Below are 23,439 nucleotides of genomic sequence, written 5' to 3'. Positions count from 1 at the left end.
CTAGGTGCAGCGTCCGATGCGGGACGCCTCTGAGGTGATCGCTGCGCCGTAGCGCGTCCGGTGTGAAAGCGTCCCCTGCGACGTGTGCCCTGCTGCTGGCGAGGAGTCATGCGTCTGCGTGGTGCTCCTGCAACAAATAATTAGAAAAAAGTTGTGCTGTGGACTTAGAAGTGTTGTATATGAAAATTATGCCTTTGTGTGACCCAAGAGCATGCCGAGTGAATGAGTGGGTGGTGCGAACGAGGTGCGATAACGCTATCGCATTCCACTCTTGAAGGCGAAGCCTAAGTGTCTTGCAATTTTTTATATGAAACCTCACGGCAACGGCGAGTGCCTAGAGTTATATAAGTTATATGTTATATAATAGTTATCGCATTAATATAACAATGAGTCCAGGAGACAAGCGAGTACGTATTTTACGACTTAAATAGGGATAGTCAAACGTACATTTATTGCAAAAATTGTCTGTCAGGATCAAATGTGAGAAATTTAACGGTGCGATAATGTGTTAGGTTTCGCCAATATTGCAACGCTGAACGTGCATTGTTATTTGACGTAGAACGTGATAACTGTCCTTTATTTCCCCGTTGTCGCTACTGAAAGGAGTCGCTATTTGCACTACGATTATTGCGCAGATTAGTATGCTTTTCGTTCACCGTTCTGGGGGAAAAAGGTCCAACAAATCGCAAATACTTATCGTCTGTTTCACGCTATCTCGTACTCAGAGAGGTTAGCGAGTTTGTATAGTTCAGAAAACCGTAGGCTCAATGGTTTTATAACATTCTCTATTTCTTCGTGTGGCTGTTGAGAGACCGGCTGTTGGTATAGCAGGTGATGCTGTTTCTAACATTGCATTACCACGGCAAGCTGGGTGCGGGTTGCGCTGCCCACCCATAGGAACATGTTCTAACACTGCGCTTCCTATCCCCTTATGCGTCTGTCCTACAGTGAAGGATCTGGGCTTTCTCACAGTTCTTCTCACAGTTCGGCGCATCAGCTTCCGCAGCATAACACGGGGATAAACTATCTTCGTAGGATGTCTCAATACTTGGCCCACTTCTTGAAAAAATGACCCTCTCCGGTGTTTCCTGGCGTGGAACGTCTTCGTCCCCAGGCTCATTTTGCAGCACCAAGGCCATCGACCTGTAACCTCGATACTGCTGCGCGGGGCGTTGCTTCGGTGTGCCTGAGGGTGTGGAGCTGGTCGAAGCAGATGAGATGTATTCGGATGATTCGGCCTCTTCTGTGATAACATTTAGCGACGGTGAATGGAGCACTATCTCCGTCGTTGATGCTGCTGCTACCGGTTCAGCTTCGAACAAGCCGGTAACAAGCAGCTCCGGCGGCAGGAGCTCCATATTTTCTGGCCGACAATTCTTGTTCGGTGATTCCCACTGCTGAATGTGTTCTGTTGCTGCGGCATTTTCGCTTCCTATCCCATACATTTGCGGTGGCAGCGCCGCTTTTGGTGGCTGTTCGGAAACTATAGATTGCAGTAGCTGGCCCTCGCTTTTTTGTGTTAAGCCTTGGGGTAGTTCACTCAATTGACGGATAGAGGCTCTTGACTTGAACTGACGGAGCTGCCGCGCTTGACCTGGAGGTGTCGCATGAACGGTGGTTGTAACCTTGGCGCTTAGGCTGCTTGCAATAAGCGGCCAGTTCAGCGGGGAGCAAAGCAGTGCCTTGTCGCTTGCTCTGCAGACATGCTCCTTGGAACCGGATGGTAATTTCGGAGCCTTGCCGTTTTCATGTGCTTTGAAGCCCTGTGAGCTTGATGTATTTCTTGCACTTGACACGGACAGCGTGGATTTGTGGAAACTGGAACAACTCTGGCTGCGAGTTGTGAAGAAGCGGCATTTGCTGTATTTTTTGAAGGTGGGTGTAGATACAACTGAACGGGTGTCGGAGATCTCCACGAAGGGGCCCACTGTAGAACTGTAGCAAGCCTGTGCCTTTGAGGCAGCCTCAAGCAGGTCAGTTTTTATCATAACGCTCGTCTTGAATATCGATGAAGAGTGCCCGCATGCAGGGATTGGAATTTTGTCCTGACCGACTAGACCACATCCAAGGTGGGCGCGCGAGGAGCCCACGCTGCTCTTGCGATTTTGGACAGTACACTTGCCGAATGCCGAAGCTTCACCTGGCACCTTGTGAGCAGTCGAGTTCAGACGTCCAGGCGAAAACCGTCTGCTCCCGGTAGAACTCGCATATTGCAAAGAATCCACGTGGACGCCGGAGATGGAGATGCCTTGCTGATGGATCGCATGCGGACTGGAAGGCGCGGACGGCCGAGACGGAGGCCTGGACATTGCTTCTTCTTCGTCTTCTTTTGAGAACCTATTGAGAACCAGACACTGCCCATAGATTAGCGATGGAAAATACTCAAGAATATAAGTTCTCAGAAGCGGAAAGGAAGTAGCGAATTCCTGAGGACACGTATTTAACTTAATATTATACATTTAGTGAAGAGGAATGCCCGGCGCTGCTGCCACATCGTGAGTCGTCCGGGAGGCGCGAGCTCGAGATTGCCTGGGCTGCTATGGTTGAGACGCTGCCAACGCTGTCTGCTGCTCTCTTGTCCTGTCCTTTGTTCGAATTAGATTTTAACGGATGTGCTGCTACTTTCCCTCACCCTGGAATTACGCAACCGAGCTCTGCCGTCCGCCATGCCTGACGATGTGAACCAGACATCTCACCGGTCTCACCGGCCATGGCATGTTCCGGTGCCCAGCGTCACCACGATCCTGACATCTTCAGCGGCACCGATGACAAAGAGTGAAGATTGGCTGGAATCGTAAGAAAGAGCGAGCACCACAAACAAATGGGACGATCTCCTAAAGCTCAACCACGCGATCTTCTATTTATTGGATGTCGCCAAGCTGCGGTTTAAAGAACCGCGAAGCCGGTCTCCGCACGCTGGCTAGCTTCAAAACTAGCATCGCAGAAGTTTTCGGCCGCCCTGGAGCGCGCAAGCTTTGCGCTGAACAACGCTTACTAAGTCGACTCTTCCTCCACCTTCTCGAGCTCTGCGTCGTCAAGCTTCCCACTTAAAATCGGATGGCTTTCTCTATCGCCGGAATTACCTCTCTGGGGGCCGCGAGTGGCTACTAGTAATGAACGCCGTAGTGAATACCATGGAACCACTACATTTACTTATTTATTTATTTATTTATTTATTTATTTATTTATTTATTTATTTATTTATTTATTTATTTTATACATACTGCAGCGCAATTTGCGCTATAGCAGGAGTGGGTTAAGAAAATGTACAGAAAATGCATTGGAGTATACAGCGGTAAACACAAGTGAACACTTTTAAAGAGCACAGATGAAAAGGAAAATACACAAAATACAAGTGAACACTTTAACAAAAGAGTACTGGCGAAAGAATACACAAGTTATACAAATGCTACCAGGCATACCCATGCCTGATTATGCCCATACCCATACCCATGATTATGCATCTGGGATAGCGGTTGCAAAAATTTGGGATGACCATGAGCGAATGGATCCAGGTAATGAATTCCAGTCTTCGATTGAGCGGGAAAAGAAGCTGAATTTGAACATGTTAGTACGTGCGTAGTAGGGTATTGAGTTTAGGTCATGATGTCGTCTCGTTGATGATCCCGGCGTGAAGTTAATGTAATTATCATTTGAGAGCCTAACTAAAGAATTGACAATGGAGTGCAAGAATTTTAATGAGTCGACACGGCGACGAGAAGAGAGCGTGTTTAGGTTCAAGGAAGAAAGTGCTGAAGAGGGCGAAAAGTCTCGATCGTAACGATGACATATAAATCGCACAGCTTTTTTCTGTATAGCCTCTAGTTTAATAATTTCTAACTGCTTATGCGGGTTCCAAACTACAGATGCATAGTCAAGAACAGGGCGGATTAGAGATTTATACATTAGTAACTTTATGTCTTTAGGAGATCGGGTTAGCGTTCGCCTCAAGTAACCTAATTTTTTTAGTGCTTTACTGCATATGTAGTCAATGTGTTTCGACCATGACATGTTATGCGTAAAAAGGACACCAAGATACTTATACTCAGAAACCTTATCTACTGTACGGCCATTGGACGAGTAACTGAAAAGGGAGGGGGAAGATTTGTTGCAGAAAGACATCAGAACGGTTTTATTGAAATTAATGTTCATTTGCCAAGTGTCACACCAAACGCAAAACCTAGAAAACGACTCTTGAAGGCGATAATGATCATTAGAAGATTTAATCACTTCATATAAAACGCAGTCATCAGCATAGAGACGGATGTTAGAAGAGCAGAGAAGTGGCAAATCGTTTATGTATAATAAAAAAAGAAGTGGCCCAAGGACGGAGCCTTGGGGCACACCTGATGTCACATCAACAGTAGTGGAGTCAGTCGAACTGTAAGAGACGAACTGGGAGCGAAATGAGAGAAAGCTTAAAATCCAGTTAACCAAATTAGGGTTATTCACTACAGCATTAAGTTTAGCAATAAGTTTAGAATGTAAAACGGTGTCAAATGCCTTTGAGAAATCTATAAAAATTGCATCGACCTGGTTGCCTACGTCAAGGTTAAATGAAATGTCATGCGTGAACTCAACTAGATGCGTTAACGTGCTAAAACCGCACTTAAACCCATGTTGCATGTTAGACAATAAATTATTTGATTCCAGAACGAGCGTGATGTGCTTATGAATGATGTGTTCCAACATTTTGCATGACTGTGACGTCAGTGAAATTGGTCTGTAATTCGACAAGCACTGCTTATCTCCAGATTTATAAAGAGGGAGCACTTTGGCTAACTTCCATGAAGAAGGTACAGTAGAGGATGATAAGGACTTTCTGAATATGACTGACAGACTGACAGATATTTTGATGACCACAACAAATAACGAACAAGGAACGCATTGTGTATCCCGTCCGGACCGGTGCATTTCTTAACATCCAGGTTTAATATAAGGTTGAGGACGCCTTCGCAGTTTATCTCAACGTCACTGATTGCTTCAGAAGAAACTATAGTGGTAAGTGTCGGGATAAAGTTGTTATCGCAAACAAACAGGGATTGGAAATACTTGTTGAATGCATCGGATATCACCGCCCGGTCGTTGGTGACGTCATTATCTATGCTGAAAGAAGTGGATGAAGCATCGCGAGGTAAAATAGAAGACCAAAATTTTCGTGGGTTAGTTCCTAACAAATTGTGCAGGCGAACTCGAAAAAAGAAATTCTTGGCATTTTGCAACATAAGATTGAGTTCTTTCTTTGCCTTAAGAAACCTATCCAATGCCATGGGATCAGTGCCTCTTCTGGAACGCCTTAACCTTCGAACGCGACGGGACAAATGCAAGATATCGCGAGTCATCCAAGGAATGTTAGAATTTTTTTTCTTAGTCCTAATGGGCACAAAACGTTCGATATTTGATTTGACAAGACGATCAAAGTAATTAGCAAGGCAGTTGACGTCCTGGTTGTCTGCAAGTGCACTAAACATATCGAAATGATGAGATAAGGCATCAGTAATGGAGTTGTCCACACGAGTGAAATCAGGGAAACTAGTAAACGTGTAGGGGGATTTAGAAATTGGACAGGAGAGTGACACTAAAACGCCTCTATGGTCTGAAATACCATCAATTACGTCGCAAGAAAAGTCACGTTCGGCTAGGTTAGCGCTTAAAAAAACTAAGTCAAGGACGGAATTTAATCTGGTTGCACTAGGAACAACCTGGGTGAGACCAAAGGACAAGGAAGTGTTGATTAGTTCTTTACAAATAGCTGTGTCGCGACCGACTGCAGACAATGACGGCCAGTGGATGCCAGGGGCGTTGAAGTCACTCATACAGATAAAACTCGACGAAGCAATGTTGATCTCGCTCATGAAGTTTGAAACAGCATGAAGAACCTCAAGAGTAGAGCCGGGGGGACGATATATAACACTAATCACAATACACCGATTATGAAGGTGAATTTTACACCACACGGATTCTGTTTCTGGAGGAGAAGGCAAGACTGAGAATCGTACATCCGACCGGATAAGCAGTGCCACGCCACCACCAGTACCGCTAACTCTGTCTAAGCGCACGGCAACAAAACCGGGTGGAGTGAACTCAGATTCATAAATACCATTGTGCAGCCTCTGTGATGCCGATAACATGGGGGGAATGAATAGATATAAGGGACAATAAATCAGGAAATTTTTTAATACTACGAGCGTTTATATTCAAGACAACAAGGTTCTCAAAACGACCAGGATGAATTCAAGAAGTGGATGGCACGGAAGTCAAATGGCCAGACTCAGAAGAAACACGTTGAGCGGGTGCCATTACTAATGAGTTTGAACTGTCATCCCAGTTATAACGAACCTTGTTAATGAAAGCATGATCGTATCTCAACTTCACAACAGAACCGCTGTCCCTATAAGAGGCTGATGCATCCCAGATTTTTTTCCGAATTAACCGAACCCTAGAAGAGAAGTCTTCTTTAATCACGAAGTTTGAGCTCTTGAGTTTTGAAACGTTGAAAAGAACCTCGGTTTTGTCGCTGAAGTTAGAAAGTTTAAGAATGACGGGACGAATGTAACCAGTGCGTGCTCTACCGAGCCTGTGGCAGCGCTCAATACGAGGGCATCTAGTATTCAGGTGCCGAGTAAACACAGATGAAACTGCAGTCATCAGGGTGGTAGCGTTTTCATCCATTACTTCAGAAATACCGTGTAATATCAGATTGTTTCTACGAGAATGGTTTTCAAGGCTATCATTTTTTAAGACCAAGTCCGTTACCTTAGTAGTCAAGGCATTTATTTCAGCACGTAAATCACGCAGTAAACTAGAGTCTTTGGACATAGGAGTGGATTCTAGTGCATGAACACGTGACTCTAAAACATCAAAGCGACGCGCAACTGACTGCTGAAATGACTTAATTTCCCCAACATCTCGCGCCAACTGAGTCGGCCCCTCCAATAATTTAGGGAACATATCGGATACCGAAGGGTCGTTTTTATCATGGCTATCAAAGGAAGGGCGAGCATCGTCATTCTCATCGGGAGCAGAACCGGATGCACGCCTAGACTTTGACCGAGGGCCCGGGCCAGGGTTGATTTCCACATCTCCGCTTAAGAGGAGACAACTTGCGCAATACAATGCATGCGAACAGCAGGATACAAGACGTTGTGGGCAAGGGAGCAGCAGCAGAAAGCGATCATCAGATCGGATACACTCGGCATCGGAATAGTAACATACCTGCATGAAGAGCAAGCAGCGATTAAACATCGTGCCGGTGCCGCTGCAGCCTAGCCCACTGAAGAGTCGATCCACGCGCTGGACATTTATACCGTCGGCTGCTGACGTCACAGACCGAGAGTTGTCGATGATTGGCTGATCAAAGGACAGGGCATCGGGGTGACTGGCATGCTGTAGCTTGAAGTGGGACACACCGAGGTAATCGCGTATGGTAGCGATAGCGCAGTTCTTGGGCAAGCACTCGATGACGTCCACGTGCTCGACCGCCAAGGGATCCAAGTCAGACGAAGCAGTTCCAAGCCATGTGACGCCGCAAAGGGGGGGTACAGCAAGGAAGCCGAAGAACTGCATGAAGAGCAAGCAGCGATTAAACATCGTGCTGGTGCCGCTGCAGCCTAGCCCACTGAAGAGTCGATCCACGCGCTGGACATTTATACCGTCGGCTGCTGACATCACACACCGAGAGTTGTCGATGATCGGCTGATCAAAGGACAGGGCATCGGGGTGACTGGCATGCTGTAGCTTGAAGTGGGACACACCGAGGTAATCGCGTATGGTAGCGATAGCGCAGTTCTTGGGCAAGCAGTCGATGACGTCCACGTGCTCGACCGCCAAGGGAGCCAAGTCAGACGAAGCAGTTCCAAGCCATGTGACGCCGCAAAGGGGGGGTACAGCAAGGAAGCCGAAGAACTGCATGAAGAGCAAGCAGCGATTAAACATCGTGCTGGTGCCGCTGCAGCCTAGCCCACTGAAGAGTCGATCCACGCGCTGGACATTTATACCGTCGGCTGCTGACATCACACACCGAGAGTTGTCGATGATCGGCTGATCAAAGGACAGGGCATCGGGGTGACTGGCATGCTGTAGCTTGAAGTGGGACACACCGAGGTAATCGCGTATGGTAGCGATAGCGCAGTTCTTGGGCAAGCAGTCGATGACGTCCACGTGCTCGACCGCCAAGGGAGCCAAGTCAGACGAAGCAGTTCCAAGCCATGTGACGCCGCAAAGGGGGTGGGTACAGCAAGGAAGCCGAAGAACTGCATGAAGAGCAAGCAGCGATTAAACATCGTGCCGGTGCCGCTGCAGCCTAGCTCACTCCTGACGTAAACGGCGTGGCAGACGGATGATGGCAATGCAGTGACGAAAAAATGGAATGACCGTGATTCACTGCGAATACCGATGAAGTTGCGCACAACAAAATGCCCAGATGCCAATTCGGACGTACGTACCTAGTGGCACAAGCCCACTTGGACATGGTTAGGGGCTCAGGCTGTTGTTCAACCGCACACCCCGCCGTGTTCGATTGTCGGCCTCTTTTTGTCTTTTGGTTTTACGTTTCTTTCTGGGTTCGATGGTATTTCTCATTGCCAAACAGTCCAGAGTTATCACTGTGGTGGTATGCCACGCGTGGCTGTGCCCGATAAACACATACACGCACAGTAACCCAGTAAACATCACCTGACCCATGGCCTTGTGTCTAGAACACTCGGTCGCAATGGATCGGGGAGGTAGTGGGGTCAGCCTGGTGTCGGTGATTGGCGGGACCCCTCATAGTATGCCGGTGTAGTTAGGAAGGGGTGCGCAGGTCGGGTCAGAACCTACATCTGCCTTGAGAAGTACTCAACCTTCTTTATGGATTGAGCCATTTCTGTGGCAGCCTTGGTTCCATCGCTGCCCTCTTCTAGCTCTTTTAACCAATTAGCATTCCTTGAGAATTTTACCAACGTTGCAGTATAATTCTAGCCTCTTTAACATACGCGGGGAGCGAAGCTGTCTGCTAGCTTCTGCCACTGGGTAAGTGCTTGCTGCTACTTTGCTGAGACCACGATATGTTCCTCTGGGTACGTGGATTAACTGACAACTCGGCACACTTTTCAAAGAATGATTTAAACCCCCTATAATTCGGTAAACAATTAGCTTCTGTAAACAATCCTGTGCTTTCAGTTTGCCCAACATTATTATTTCGACATTAAGAAGCTTCCCTAGTTTTGAGAGTACTTACAGAAATGTCCAGGAGGGCTGCCACGTGGTGTTTTTATTGAGCGCCGTAAACCAGAGCTATGAGGAGCGCCTCGTGTGATCCCTCATACTATAGGCACGGGAGACGCTTCCGACAGATGGCGACTCCATAAGTCCTCGTCCCCGATAGTCGGAGCGTAGCAGTCGACAAAGGCGGGTCTTCGGACTGACCTCATAGGAGCGTAAAGCCCCTCAGTTTTCCAAAAGTAGCGCCATTCTTAGATCTTTCCGCCATCCCGCTCTCCCCGACTTTTCCTCCTCCACGCTTCCTGTCGCCCCAGCCTCCTCCGCTCCCCCATTGGCCAATCTGTGTCAAGTGGAAGCAGGCCCCGCGCTTTTGTATGTTTTTTATGCGAAGCATATTACTAGAGCTCAACCCAGCTCCTCAGGCGCGGCGGTGTCGCCTTCAATACCGCGTGACACCGTGACGTCACGACAGAGGAGAAACGGGGCTCCAACTCGCGCCGTCGCTCGCGGCGTCGCCTTCAAGGATGACCGCGTGACACCATGACGTCACGACAGAGGAGAAACGGGGCTCCAACTCGCGCCGTCGCTCGCGGCGTCGCGGCGGTAAATAAGCAGCTGCGCTTGCCTCTGCTAGACACTCACGAGGTGAGATGCCTCCTGGAGACAGAGCTGCTCGTTGGAATGAGAAGCGAACGTTGCGGCGTGCCACAAAGACTGATGAAGAGCGGGAAGAACGTCTGGCCAAGCAACGTGCTCAGTATGCGGCTCGGCGACAAGTTACTTACCAAAAGAGTACGCATTTGGGCTGGTTGGTTCATGATTACGAGCAATAAAAACAGCGCTAAACGACGGGACGAGTGAAGGGACACAGACAACGGCGCTGACTAACAACCAAAGTGTGTTTATTCCGTCAGTCAGCATATATATGCTCCGCTGCTATCTGAAACCACAGAATCTACAGAATAGGGCATGCGCAGGGGGAATTGCAATTAATGTGATAAGAAGGCAATCACCTTCGGAAGGAGAGAAATGGACGGAAGGCTTACACGACCAAGTTCGCCTTGGTCGTGTAAGGCTACACTTACCAAGTTTAGCCACCAATATGCTTCGCATCTGACTAGGCTTAACCAAGCTAAGCCTCAGCCATTTTTTTCTTTCCAGGGCGCTCCGACCGCCATTGTTGGCCCTGCGCGAAGAAAATACGCGCAAACGGACTGATCGAGTGCGTTAGCGGAACAAATCGAATGTGTGAGGGACGAGAACCTAATGGTGGTGCCGTGCTGCTGTGCATTCAGTTGCCGCAACCAACACAGCGACGGCAAAAGGTTTCTTTACCATACAGCGAGCGTAACGCACAAAGAAGAAAGGTGTGGATAGATACGATTGAGCGGGCCGACCTCGAGGAAGTGGCAAAAACACGCGGCTTTGTGAAGTGCCACGGTTCCTCACAACCTATTCTTTTAAGTCTAGTTCACGCCTGCCGCTTCGAAAAAGTGTGTGCGTTCATGCTGTGCGTGCTTTTAGCGCGTTTTAAGTTGACTTTTTTTTCGAGTGTGCTCTCTTTGTTTCATGTACTTTCATCTTGCGGCGAAAGGGTACGCATCTGCGGCTGGCCTGTGACATAAAAGCGATTTTATTCATGCTATGTTTTGAGCTCCAGCAGAAGTTAGTACATTCTCGACGCTTTTGCATGGGTCACTATGACTTACGAATGCAGTCGTTTAGCTTCGAATGTACGCCCGTGTGTATTGATTTTGTTTGTAGTGATTAACGTTTTTAACGTCCCGAAGCGACTAAAGCTATAACGGAGGTCGTAGTGGATGGCTCCGGATAACTCTATTTAGGTCGCCTGGGAATGTTTGACGTGCACTTTGATCGTGGTTGTACGTGGGCCGGTAAATTCCTTGTTGGCGTTTCGTAATTATCCAGCGGGCGCGGTAGCGCTGCGCCAGAAGTTGGCGCCTCGGCATGATTGCATTTATTTATTAGACTTTATTTACTTTTTATAAGAACGTGTCCTCATTTCGTATTTTTTACGGCGCCTCCAGGGCACCAAAGCGGCAACGGGAACACTTGTAATGTCACGTGCTCTCCAGAGGCCTCTGTTAGCCGTTACATGTGCCCTCCTGGAGCAGTTTTTGTAAAAATAAAGAAAAAACAATCTATAGTAACGATTACCAAAGCACCCCGCGACTACTGCAACATACTGCGCCCGTGCGAGAATTACAGAATACCGACGAGGAATCTCTCCACAGGCCTCTTGCATTTCGCCTCTATCCTGGCTCGCTGCCGGACGCGTCCTCAATATTGGAGGCATGTGCAGCGGCTACTCGCACGTTTTGTGTGCAGGAATATAATGGCCGAGAAAAGGCGAAAGGGACAGCAGGTTCGCTGATAAGAATTAACATTTTTGCTGCTTAACGTTAACATTTTGTGCGTCCATTTAAGTAAATGGGTATCGCATGCGTCACATGCACTCTATGTGAACCTACGAAACCACGCACACATACTTTCACGCCGTCAAAATCTGAAGCTCTGGTAATTACGCGTGCGTTTGAGAACACCTCGTGCATGCGCCGTGTTTAAGCAACATGAACTCTCAACGTGCGCGTTCTTTACGCTTTAAATAATGGTCCTTTTCTCTATTTTTCCCGCAATTCCAATACGACATTGTTAAGGCCAGTTACCGACTGACGAAGCAAGATCTCGATTACAAAAACTTCTCCGCAGGGCTCGAACGAACTTTTCCACGGATTTCCTCCGGTAGCGTGTTAGCCGTCGTCTGCTACGGCGGGGTCAGCATGGGCGGCGCCACCGTCTAGGCCCCGCCGAGTGGAGGTGAAGGGAAGTGGTGGGCGTTACTGATAGAGTAATATAGTGAGAAACTCTATCGCGCTACTATTGGAGATTGAGGGGTTTTATTGCAGTGCCATTCGCAGCGCCGCCATCGGTAGCGTACGAAACTAGTTGGCGTTGGTCACTCCGAAGTGCAGGTGACCTTTTGCGCGCGAAGCTCGAAATCTATGCAGTGTGCGAGGCATTGAGGAAGAGGCATTGGGCGGAGCTAATTCTTTCGGCTAACGCCTGGGACCGCTGCTGTCTCGGTGCGCGGACGCGTAATCATGCGGCTGTGTATATAAGTCTCCACGTTTTCATTATAACGCGGAAAAAAATAATTATGCGAGACGTAGCACACGAAAACAACGGATCGGGTGTTCTAAAACACAAATATTGCTATTGTATAAAGGTTAACGCCCTCAATTCAGTTACAAGAAGTCCGCTAATAAATCTAATCTAATTATTGATAGTTCCCTTCTGACGAAAGAAAAAAAAGATACTCCTGGGGTGGAACGCCACTGCTGACAGAGTACCATTGGTTGAGTCCTCGTACATTCTATATTTTAAGAGCATGGGTAACGTTAGCTGGGACACTCTGTATAACTGGGGCCCCATAACGTTAAACTATTCCAATATGTTTTTAATCCAATCTCCCGACGTCAACTAATACGTAACTGCCGACGCAAGCACGGTGCGGTGACCCGCAGCGTCTCGAACGCCCTCCTCGTTTGTAGGAGGTCACTTTTGTTTGCTTTAAAAACGAATAACGTTGGCTGCATCAAGCGGTTTTTCTTGTCTAAGCGGCTGACAAGAGGCGAGGAGCACGCTTAATCGGCGAAGGTTTCCAGGGCAGCGAAAATAGATAACTAGATGAGGAGGGTCGCGCCCGCGTCTGCCATTGGTCCGCTACACCTTACTTTGCCTGCAATGGCTAGTCGAAAACCGCGGTGGCGTGACAGGGAACGTTAAGAATGCCGTTAAAACAGATCCTTAGCCAAGAATAGTTGGCAGAGCGATGTCGTATATGTGCCGAAACGCCTAGATAACGTTAGGCTGCCGCGCAAAAAAATTTGTTATACGCAAATAAACCCATGCTTTCCAGCAGTTGCGAATAGCCAGTGCCTAAGCGATCGGCGGACACCCGTCTTCTGTTTCTTTCGCAGCGATGCAGTCACCAGCTATTCAGATAAAAAATCATTTTTGTTCCGCATATTAATGCATCTTTAACGCGTACACGTCATTTTGACGCGGTGAGTTTTCGCGGTATTGTGACGTCGCGTGACAGAAAGGCGAGGGGGCCGCAGCCCGAAAACTTTTGCCTAGTAGCAAATGGCTACTGGGAAAAAAGCGTCGAATAAGAAATAACAATGTATCTTTTGTTCGGCCTAACCATGCGTAATCAACGTGCACATATCCTATCAGATGGGGCGTTCCCGCGGTTTTTGTCACATCCCGTGACATGAAGTGAGAGGGTGGCCCGAAAATATTTTGGCTTATTGTGAAGGGTTGATTGCAGAATTGGGATAGAGAAGTTTGGAATAGCTTTACGTTATAGCGCACATGAAGTAGATTGTAACAGTTAAGAGAATAAAACTAATTCAATTGTTTCGCTCTTTTAATATTTAAGATCGAGAAGATTTAACATAAAATGCATGCGCTGTCGGTGTTTTGTTTCACGACATTTGTTTGTGGGCTGTCATTCTCAAACATCCGAGGGAAAACTGTCAAGAATGTAAGACAAAGGTATGAGCAACTTTACTGAGAGAATGGTGGAACAAAATAACCCGCATATACCGCATGTGATATAGCAAGGCGTGGCTTATACATGTACCTAAATATATACGGCGATTTTCTCTCACGGGGACGCCGGCGCCTGACGCCGACACCGGGTTTCCTGCAACAGGGGGCCCTTAACGCTGTCACGTTAACAGGTCGCGTTCACGGGTGTATTCCTATGTTATTGTGGACACAAACGACGCCGCTAAAACACCTAAAAGATTGTTTCAATAAATTCTCAGCCACCACCTAATCTCTAAAGATGGGGCTGAGAACTTGAAGAAATGCTACAGGAAAAAGTTTGACAAAGGACACCAAGGCGCTTGTCAGTGCACCACATTTGAATGGAATGTACTTCATGCATGTCCTGTTATATTCCCTGGATCCTACCCTAAGTCTTCGAGTTCCACCGAGGCTTCCCCGATGAGATGCGACACTTCTGTGCAGGCGTCACCGCAGTGGGTGTGACCACTGCGGTGACGAGGAAACATTACATCATGTTCTGTGGCAGCGCCCGCATGCAGCGTACAGAGACAGTCGCAACGGACAGAGACAGCACACCAGAGGCGACAAGCGGACTGTCACGAATGGCCCGCTAATTGATAAAAGGGGGCAAATGTCGCGGACTTCCTTGCGAACGACTTCGACATCAAGTTGCCAGCTTGCCACGTCGTTGCCGGGTATGCGGGTACAGTATTAGAGGCAGAGCCTGGCCTAACGATGCGACGTCATGGGCGAGTTTTTGCCAACGACTCAAGCGTTGTGGTTGGCCGAGAAGAACAGTTAATTTTCCCGATGAAAGAAAGGGGAAAAGAAGGGCATAAAAGGTGGATCTTGAGTGTTGCGGGAACGTGCTCCAACTCGATCTAGTGCTTCTACACGTGCTCATGTTCGTACATGTAAACTCTCATCATGTAAATTTATACATAAACCCTTTTCCAATCTCTTGGACGTCGCCCCGGACCTCTCGATCGCTCCGCACCTGGCGCTTCACCAGCCACGGAACCGTAATGGCCGCTCGGACACTGAGTCCCGACAACTGTACGTCAGTGGTGGGATATGCTACCATGGGTCGCAACAGGCTGCAGTGCTGAGGGAACAGGGTTCAAAGCCAACCATCGAACCAACTTGGGTCACTGGGCATGAGGCACTGCGTGCCGCTCTTCAGCTAACCTCTTTGACGCCGACATGGGTCACCGGGTTTGCGGCTCTGGGTACGTGGCTTGGGCACGTACCGCTCTTAGATGAATTTATTTCATTCGATGAGTCGCTTTCACTCTGACTTGGTGCACTGTTTATGTGCCACTAGGTCGGTGCTGCTTTTCAATGAACCTCTTTGTACCAACTTGGCCCACTGGGTCACGGATTCTGGTGGGTGTGTCTCGCTCTTCAGTGAACGTGTTTGATGCCAAGTTCAGTAACTAGCTAATTGCCACTCTGCACGTTTCGCTTTCTTCAATGCTCGGTGGAATCGAACCCGCGCCGAGCACGGACATTACGGTGGCACCAATACATGGCGCATCATTTGCAGTGGAAAGAAGCGTGCAGTAGCCGAAGTAGACCGGGAAAGGAGCCCGGATGCATTTTTCATGAGCCGAATGTGCCATTAGAAATTTACTGCGTGCCGGGCAGAATCAAGCCCACATTACGCGTTTACGTCAAGGACAGCCGCGCGACGCTTTAGCAAGCAGCGCCATAAAATTTACTGGGCATGCGCAGCTTTTCAAAGAAAGTCTTTCACGCCAACGCTTGAGTTGACGAGCTGGGCCATGAATGCACTGCGCATGTGCAACGCTTCGATGAACATCTCGGCAACTTGGGTCAACGAATAATCTGCCTTTGGGCGTGCGGCCAGAGAGCGCACAACTGGCAGCGTTCGCAAATATACATCCCACACACCACAAGAGTATATATATATATATATATATATATATATATATATATATATAGGAGGATCGCCAGGGCTTCTTAAGCATATGCCTTAAGCAATCCTTAAGGCTTATGAACAGCAACGGGATGTCATCTACGTCGATGCGGCTGAATATCTAGTTCCGAATAGAGCATTCGCAGTGGCAGGGATTACGGGTACACATGCCATTCCTTGCCACCTCCCTCCGTGTATGTATATCCGCAATAGCTGAAAAGGCAGCTTTCGCCATTACAAATTCACAGGCAGATATTATCTTCAGTGACTCCAAGACAGCCATACACAATTTTGCCCGCGGCAGAATTGATGAACTCACTCTTCATGTTCTTTCCAAGATCACCTGCCCAGATAGGGACATTGAATTGATTTGGGTATCGGCACATTCTGGCAACCCTGGAAAGGAGGCGGCTCATCAGACAGTTTGAGGTTTAGTCCGCCGGGCTGTGAGCATTTCCACTCTGGGGACATCCAAGGATAGCCTAATTTCATTTCAATATCTGACCCACCACATCCTCCTTGGATGAAGGAGGTTTCCGGCCCCACATAATAAGCGCAATAAATAGCAAGAAATATACTGAAGGAGACCGCAAACAAACTCCTTTCCTAACGTGGTAGATCTCTCCCATCTGTTTCCATCAGTTTTCTCCCGAGTGCATTCTGTGCGATAAGAGAGCTACCCTCACCCATATGCTCTGTGGACTTAAGGAAGACCCCCCACCTTCAGAATTAGGGAAATCCTGCTTCCAGATGAATGGGAGACCCTGCTGCGCAGCTCGGACCCGGCAGTCCAAGACCGGATCCTCAAGCGCGCCTATGAGGTCACCAGTAGGCTTGACCTGCTGGCCATCTAGTAGGGCGATGTAACCCGGTCCTGCGCAACTATCCGAATAAATAAAGGTTTCCTCGCTCTCTTTCTCCCCCCACGAAACGACCCACGCGCTACTGCGGCAGCTAGTGTTCACTTTCGACACCCTTCGGTCACGGCTCGCGCGATTGTGGGGAACGGGCCGATGGCCTCATCAGAATGGTTCTCAAAACGGATGATTTATGGCCAGCGCGGGAGTACCTTGGTCAGGAGAGGTTTGGGCTATAAGCGATCATACGTCCATCATTTGTCAGCCGCCCTAATTCGCATGTCCACGCCGGAGACGGATTCAGTATACGATTGGAGTCAGCATACGTTCCCCTCCTTTCCTTGTTTGTGCCCAGTGTTACGTTTCGCCTACGACGCGCGGTATAGCCGGCGCGGATGCAACAGACGCCGGGGCTTCGTTCAAAGCGGCGGATATTTTGGCCCGTTCGGGGCTGCCGCAACGCCTCCCCTCCAAGCGCGCCCAGGCATGTTTCAATGTCACGTGTCTTCGTGTGTGTGCATGTGTGTGTGTGCCCACGCTTGTGAAAGCGCGGCAGCCGGGGAGAGGAGCTCCCCAAGTGTGAAGCGAGGAGGTCTGACCGGCGCCGGCTCGGCGGATGCGTCACTACACTCGTCTCAACATGTCTCTCAGCGTGTCCGTGCCTCGCTGTCACGTAGCCTCGTCCCGTGACGTTCCCTCTTGCCCTCAACTCCGAGAGTATAAAAGCAGCTGCCCCCGGACGCCAGGAGAGAGGCTCCGATTTCTTCTGTCGAGTAACGTGCTCTCCCGTCTCTCCACTTCAGTCGACCTGACCGGCCGCTCTTTTGCGATGCTAGAATAAACAAGTTGTTCTGTTAGCAGTCGACTCATGCTTTGCCAGGACCTTCGGATGCTTCCAGTTGTGCCCCAGGCCGCCAGGCCAACGCTACCCTTGGGGCTTGCGACCCAGGTGCAACAACTCGTACCAGCGGTGCGATTGCAACAACGGGCGTCACCGCTGAGATTCCAACACCAGTGATGTGCGCGCGTTTTCGCCCAAGTTCCCTTTTGAGGGAAAGGGAAACCGACCTCCGGATCGGTGGGACCTGATGCAATCGGTATCCTGACACCGGATTGGGGAAAGAGACTGAACAATGACCACGCAAGGCATAAAAGGAGCAACGGACGGCGGGAGTGATCGGCTGCTACAACTGCATGATGAACGTTTTCTTTTTTACTTTGAATTTTCTTGTAAATATGTATATATAAATAATAAATGTAATCTAATATGAACACGGTCCAAGAGAGCAGCAGGCAGCGTGTCTTAACCAGAGCAGCTCAGGCAATCTCCAGCTCGCGCCTCCCGGACGACTGGCGATGTGTCTGCAGCGCTGGGCATTCCTCCACACTACGATCGCGCCCCCCATAGGAAAAGGAGCCATCCTGGTGACTCATTGTGAACACCGAATCGTGGGGTCGTAATACGGCTTCAGGCGTTGTACGCGGACGGCTTCACGACCACGACAGTGTTGGTCCGTAGATGGCGTGACAGGATCGACAATGTAGTTCAAAGGCGATGTCTGCGTTACAACACGGTAGGGTGCTTGATACTTGGATACAAGCTTGGATGAGAATCCAGCAGGAATGGCGGGAACCCAGAGCCACACAAGGGAATCCGGAAGAAAGTGACAGTGCTGCTAATCATCGCCACGTCGAGACTTTTGTTTATCAGGAGGAAGGATGTTTTATCGCAATCGGTGGCAGCAGGCAGAGCCGCTGTTTTTGCGTATCGCGTCAAATGGTCGATGGCGACGACTATCCAGCGGTTGCCGGAAGCCGTGCTCGGGAGGGGTCCATACAGGTCAATGCCAATGCGATCGAAGGGCCTGGCAGGACACGGGATTGGTTGGAGTGGACCAGATACACGCTGAGCAGGAACCTTGAGGCGTTGGCACTGAGGGCACGACCGAATGTACTTGCACGTAAATGTGTACATGCCACGCCAATAAAACCTGGAGCGAAGCCGGGTGTATGTGACTTGAAGACAGCCGCATGTGCACACTGCAGGTCAGTGTGGAAGGCAGAACATATTTCACCACGAAGATGTCGCGGTATGACCAGCAACCAGTTGCGGACGTCAGAGACGTAATTCCGGCGATAGCGAAGTCCCTCCTGAATTTAGAAGTGAGATGCTTGACGGCGCAAAGCTCGAGAAGGTGAAGGAACATTCGACGGGTTTGAAAGGAAGCGGATAAGAGTACTAATCCAGCATCCTTGCGTTGCTCCGAAGCCATGTCGCAGCCTGCTGGGAACGAAAGTACTTGGTCAACGGCAGAGAGGCAGGCATCGCTTTCGGATGACACGGGCGAACGGGAAAGCGCGTCGGCATCGGTGTGGCGGCGGCCAGACCTGTAGACAACGCGCACGTTGAAATCTTGCAACCGCAAGGCCAAGCGAGCTAATCGGCCTGAGGGGTCCTTCAACGTGGACAGCCAACAAAGTGCATGGTGGTCTGTAATCACGTCGAAGGGACGGCCATAGAGGTAGGCTCGAAATTTACCAAGTGCCCAGATTATATGACCAAACATTCCTTCTCCGTAACCGAATAACTCTTCTCGGCTTTGGTGAGGGTGCGGCTTGCGTATGCAATGACGTACTCGTCGAATCCACATTTGCGCTGCGTGAGCACATCGCCGAGTCCAACACCGCTGGCGTCGGTGTGTACTTCGGAAGGAGCTGTCGGGTCGAAGTGACGAAGTATAGTCGGCGAGGTCAGTAGACGACGCAACTCTTCGAAGGCATCGTCACAAGCGGACGACCAGGCGTAGTCGTTTAAGTCGCTCCGTAGAAGCTGATTCATCCATCACCGCTCCGGTGATGGATGCAAAATTCAGAATGAAGCGGCGAAAGTAAGAACACAGGCCAAGGAAGCTGCGAAGTTCTCTTACGGAGGAAGGTTTTGGAAAATCAGCAACTGCACGCAGCTTGGCGGCGTCAGGAAGAATAGCGTGTTTAGATACTACATGGCCAAGGATGGTGAGCTGACTTGCGCCAAAGTGGCATTTCTTCAGCTTGAGCTGAAGGCCGGCGGCAGTTAGGCACTATAACACTTCCTCCAGCCTACAGAGATGGGTGGGAAAATCGGGCGAAAAAATAACCACATCACCTAAGTAGCACAGGCACGTTTTCCACTTGAGACCACGCAAAAGGTTGTCCATCAGAAGCGCATGTGCAGTAACCATCGACAGGGTCGCGCTGTTGAGGACACCATTGTATGCGAATGGTTCATTGGCGAATGAATGTGCCAGCCTCGTTGATTCGAAGTAAGCATTGCGGCCCATATGCTCAGCGCTTGATTTCGCTTCTGCTGGGCCACCTCCTATACGGTCTACCTCCAGCCTACTCCTCCGGTCGAACCCACTGGGCCCTCCCGGCCGGGATACTCTGATGCTGCTGGGACGACCCTATACCTTTCTCCCTCCTACCCTCTCTCTCTTTTAATCCCAACTCCGCCACCCTGCTGGCGCTGAGCCGTGCTCCCGCATGGGTTGCAGAAGATAGTGCTAGCCTTTCCTCTTTCCCCACAAGAACCACTTTTCTCTCTTGATTTCCGTTCTGCAATCCAGTGTTCGAGTGCGTTGCTATATGTGCTATCGTTGCGGTAGACCTGCGGAGAGCGTTTTTAGAGAATGGTGTAAGATTGGGCTTGTTGGTGAAACATACTTAAAATGTGGATAACAGCGCAAGGACATTAGAGGAGACAGAAGATAGATCAGAGCACTCTGTGCTCTCTTCTGTCCCCTCTGCAGTCCTTGCACTGTTATGAAAACTTTAAGTCTTTAGAGAAGTACTCCCGTCTCAGCTACAAGTCAATTTTCATATCTCGAAGCTTTCGGGCAATGTGATTTCTCTTATCCGAACACGGCATCAACGTCTCGAAAAAAAGCAACCGCATCTTCCTGTACGTTATTGAGGACCACATCGACGTTTCGCCGAACACGTGGAGAAAATCTCAAAGCGATGTGTTTGGGTAGCACCATTAGCTTGAAGGAGTGTTCCGTTTGGACCTGGCAAAACAGCGGTCGTATCTCGTCAGCGATGGCTTTGCTTTCGTATTTGTACACGAAGAACATATCATCCGCTAACGGCGCAAATATCTGAAAAACCCAATATCCCAAGTGGCCCTGAATGAAACTTGTCTCGTAGTTCGATTTGAATTGATGTTCTACGTGAACGGTTCCCGCGGATCTTACGACAACTAAATTGGTCGGGAGGAAAGTCGCGTTGGGTTTGACGTATTTGTTAACCACAGAAATCCAATGAACCGTGCAGATACCGAGGTTTGTGGCCAAGCCCTCTATGGTGTATTTTTCTTACCGGTGGCTGCACAGTGCTGCAAGCTCCGAATTGATGGATCTCGTTACATTGAGCACTAGAAGATAGTCGGCTTTCCGACAACTTCGTATTGTCCCTTTCTTCAAGTCTCGTGTTTTGCTTGCAGTAACTTCCCAAAATTATAAATCACCAACTGGCCTACACCCACACTCTGCTATGTTCCTTCTGCTCCACTGAGACCGAGAAATACTTCACGTGCTTACCGACGTGTTTAGGCGTACCCTCGCTGTCCATGCCCTTGTAGAGTTTACTCCAGGAAGAGTGTACGTGCTGAGTCCAATACGGAGGATCTTCTGGCCAGCCGTAGTTTTATAATGTAGCATCTTGGCGCTGAACCTTAGCGGTATATGTTCCAATTCACGCACAAGTTGATCAGGAGGTCGAGCTTGTTTACGGCGCCTACTGGCACCTCCGACCATGGTGTGCTCAGGTTTTGCAAGAACTGCTTGAAGATCTTGTGCGTCGGCTCGGCATACTCTGCAGTGTGGTTTAGACAAGCCTCGGAAGAGTTGGTGATGGCATTCATGGCGGAGCTCACGAAGCGGCGCTGCCGGATCCCTTCGACAATCATGCGCGTCCACTGGAACTTTAGGCTCCATTTCATCTCCTATCATACATAAGCTGCGAAGGAGTAACCCGGCAGGCAGCTGGAAGTGACGCACTCCTTGGAGTCCTCGCATGGGTGGATGCTCGGGCTGAGGGTCGTTTGAAGGAGATATTGTTACGAAGGTGAAGCCTCATGCACAAATGTATGTACAAATATTTACACGGGGAAAAGTTAGTGGTAATCGCGCAGGCTGGTACAGAGGTCACAGCTCCAGGAGACAGTCTACCACTTCCTCTTCGTCTCCCTCTTGCGCGCACGGTACTGTCCAAATGCACCGTAACATAAGCCCCGGGAACTCGAGCACCGTCCCGGAGCTTGTTAGAATGATAGCTAACTCGATGAACAGTACGGTTTTAAACGGGTTACCTGAACGACGTCAGTTCATAGCTGGGACAAGGACGGCGTGTCTTCGACAGGGGCGAATTCGTAATATATTTGACTAAATTGTCGCAATTCCCGGTAGGGCCCGGTATAGCGCAACAGCAGTTTTTGCGAGAGGCCAACATGGCGACTTGGAATCTACAGAACGAACTAATCTGGAAGAAAACTAAAGGTTTCAGTGACGACTGTTGTAGCGAAACTTTTGTAACGCCTGAGTCGCTGTAAGTCGATGACAGGCAATCTGGTGAGCCACACGAGCCCGACCAGCGGCGTCATAGGCGTATTCCACGGTATGACGCGACACCGAAGGTAGCAAGGTATCAAAAGGCAGAATGGGATGGCGACCAAACAAGTGGTAGAAAGGCGAGAGATCGCAGGTATCCTGGCGTGACGAATTTGTACGCAAATGTCACGTAGGGCAAAATGTAGTCCCAATCGCGATGGTCTGCTGAACGTACATTGACAGTAACGGTGCAATCTAGTTATTCAGTCAGTCCGTTCGTTTGTGGGTGATATGCGGTTAATAATAATAATATTTGGGGTTTTACATGCCAAAACCACTTTCTGATTATGAGGCACGCCGTAGTGGAGGACTCCGGAAACTTTGACCACCTGGGGTTCTTTAACGTGCACCTAAATCTAAGCACACGGGTGTTTTCGCATTTCGCCCCCATCGAAATGCGGCCGCCGTGGCCGGGATTCGATCCCGCGAACTCGTGCTCAGCAGCCCAACACCATAGCCACTGAGCAACCACGGCGGGTGATATGCGGTTGCGAGCTTGTGTTCGGTGGAACAGGAACGAAGTCGGTCTTGCACAACTTGGGACAGGAAGTAGCGGCCACAATCTGTCAACAGCTGCCTTTGCGCGCCATGGTGAAGAACCACGTCTTGAAATAATTTTGCTACTTTTGTATCACAGCTGGTGGGCAGGACACGTGTAATGGCATAGCGCGTCGTATAGTCTGTGGCAACGGCTATCCATTTGTTCTCTTTTATGGATGTGGGGAAAGGGCCTAGAAGGTCCATGGGGACGCAGAAGGAAGGCTCCGTGGGAACATTTATTGGATGAAGGTGGCCAGCAGGTTGCCCACATGACTTCTTTCGACGCTCGCAGGGGTAGCAAGCCGCAACATAACGTAGCACAGAGCGGTGAAGGCCTGGCCGGAAGAAGCGACGTCGAACTCTGTCGTAAGCGTGGGAGGTGCCAAGGTGTCAGAAAGTGGGTGCGTCGTGAAGCTCAGCAAGAACTGTAGAACGGAGATGACGAGGGACAACTAGCAGTAAATCTGGTTGATCACAGCTGATGTTGCGTCGATAAAGAATGTCGTCACGGAGCGCAAACATTCTGGTTGAGCGATGTGATTGTCCGGAAGTCAAGCGCTCAACGATCGACCGGAGAGAGTCGTCCTTTCGCTGCTCAGTAACGATGTCGCGAAAGTCAAATTGTCAGAGGGCAAGTGTCGGCCTCCTGTTTGTCGTT

The 23,439-nt window shown here is 49.4% G+C and overlaps 1 protein-coding gene across 1 annotated transcript; it reads right to left on the bottom strand.

Moving 5' to 3' along the window:
* Positions 1-428: 428 nt before the first annotated feature.
* Positions 429-21,574, bottom strand: LOC139060267 (uncharacterized). Its single transcript, XM_070539360.1, has 3 exons — positions 21,374-21,574; positions 7,216-7,905; positions 429-2,354 (listed from the first exon to the last, which is right to left on the bottom strand). Exons 1-3 carry the CDS (start codon positions 21,572-21,574, stop codon positions 930-932), a joined length of 2,316 nt encoding a protein of 771 aa, XP_070395461.1. The 3' UTR covers positions 429-929.
* Between the last annotated feature and the right edge of the window lie 1,865 nt (positions 21,575-23,439).

The sequence above is a fragment of the Dermacentor albipictus genome, chromosome 5 (assembly GCF_038994185.2).
Source record: "Dermacentor albipictus isolate Rhodes 1998 colony chromosome 5, USDA_Dalb.pri_finalv2, whole genome shotgun sequence".
Classification (NCBI taxonomy): domain Eukaryota; kingdom Metazoa; phylum Arthropoda; class Arachnida; order Ixodida; family Ixodidae; genus Dermacentor; species Dermacentor albipictus.
This window is presented reverse-complemented; position numbering and strand designations above follow the sequence as displayed.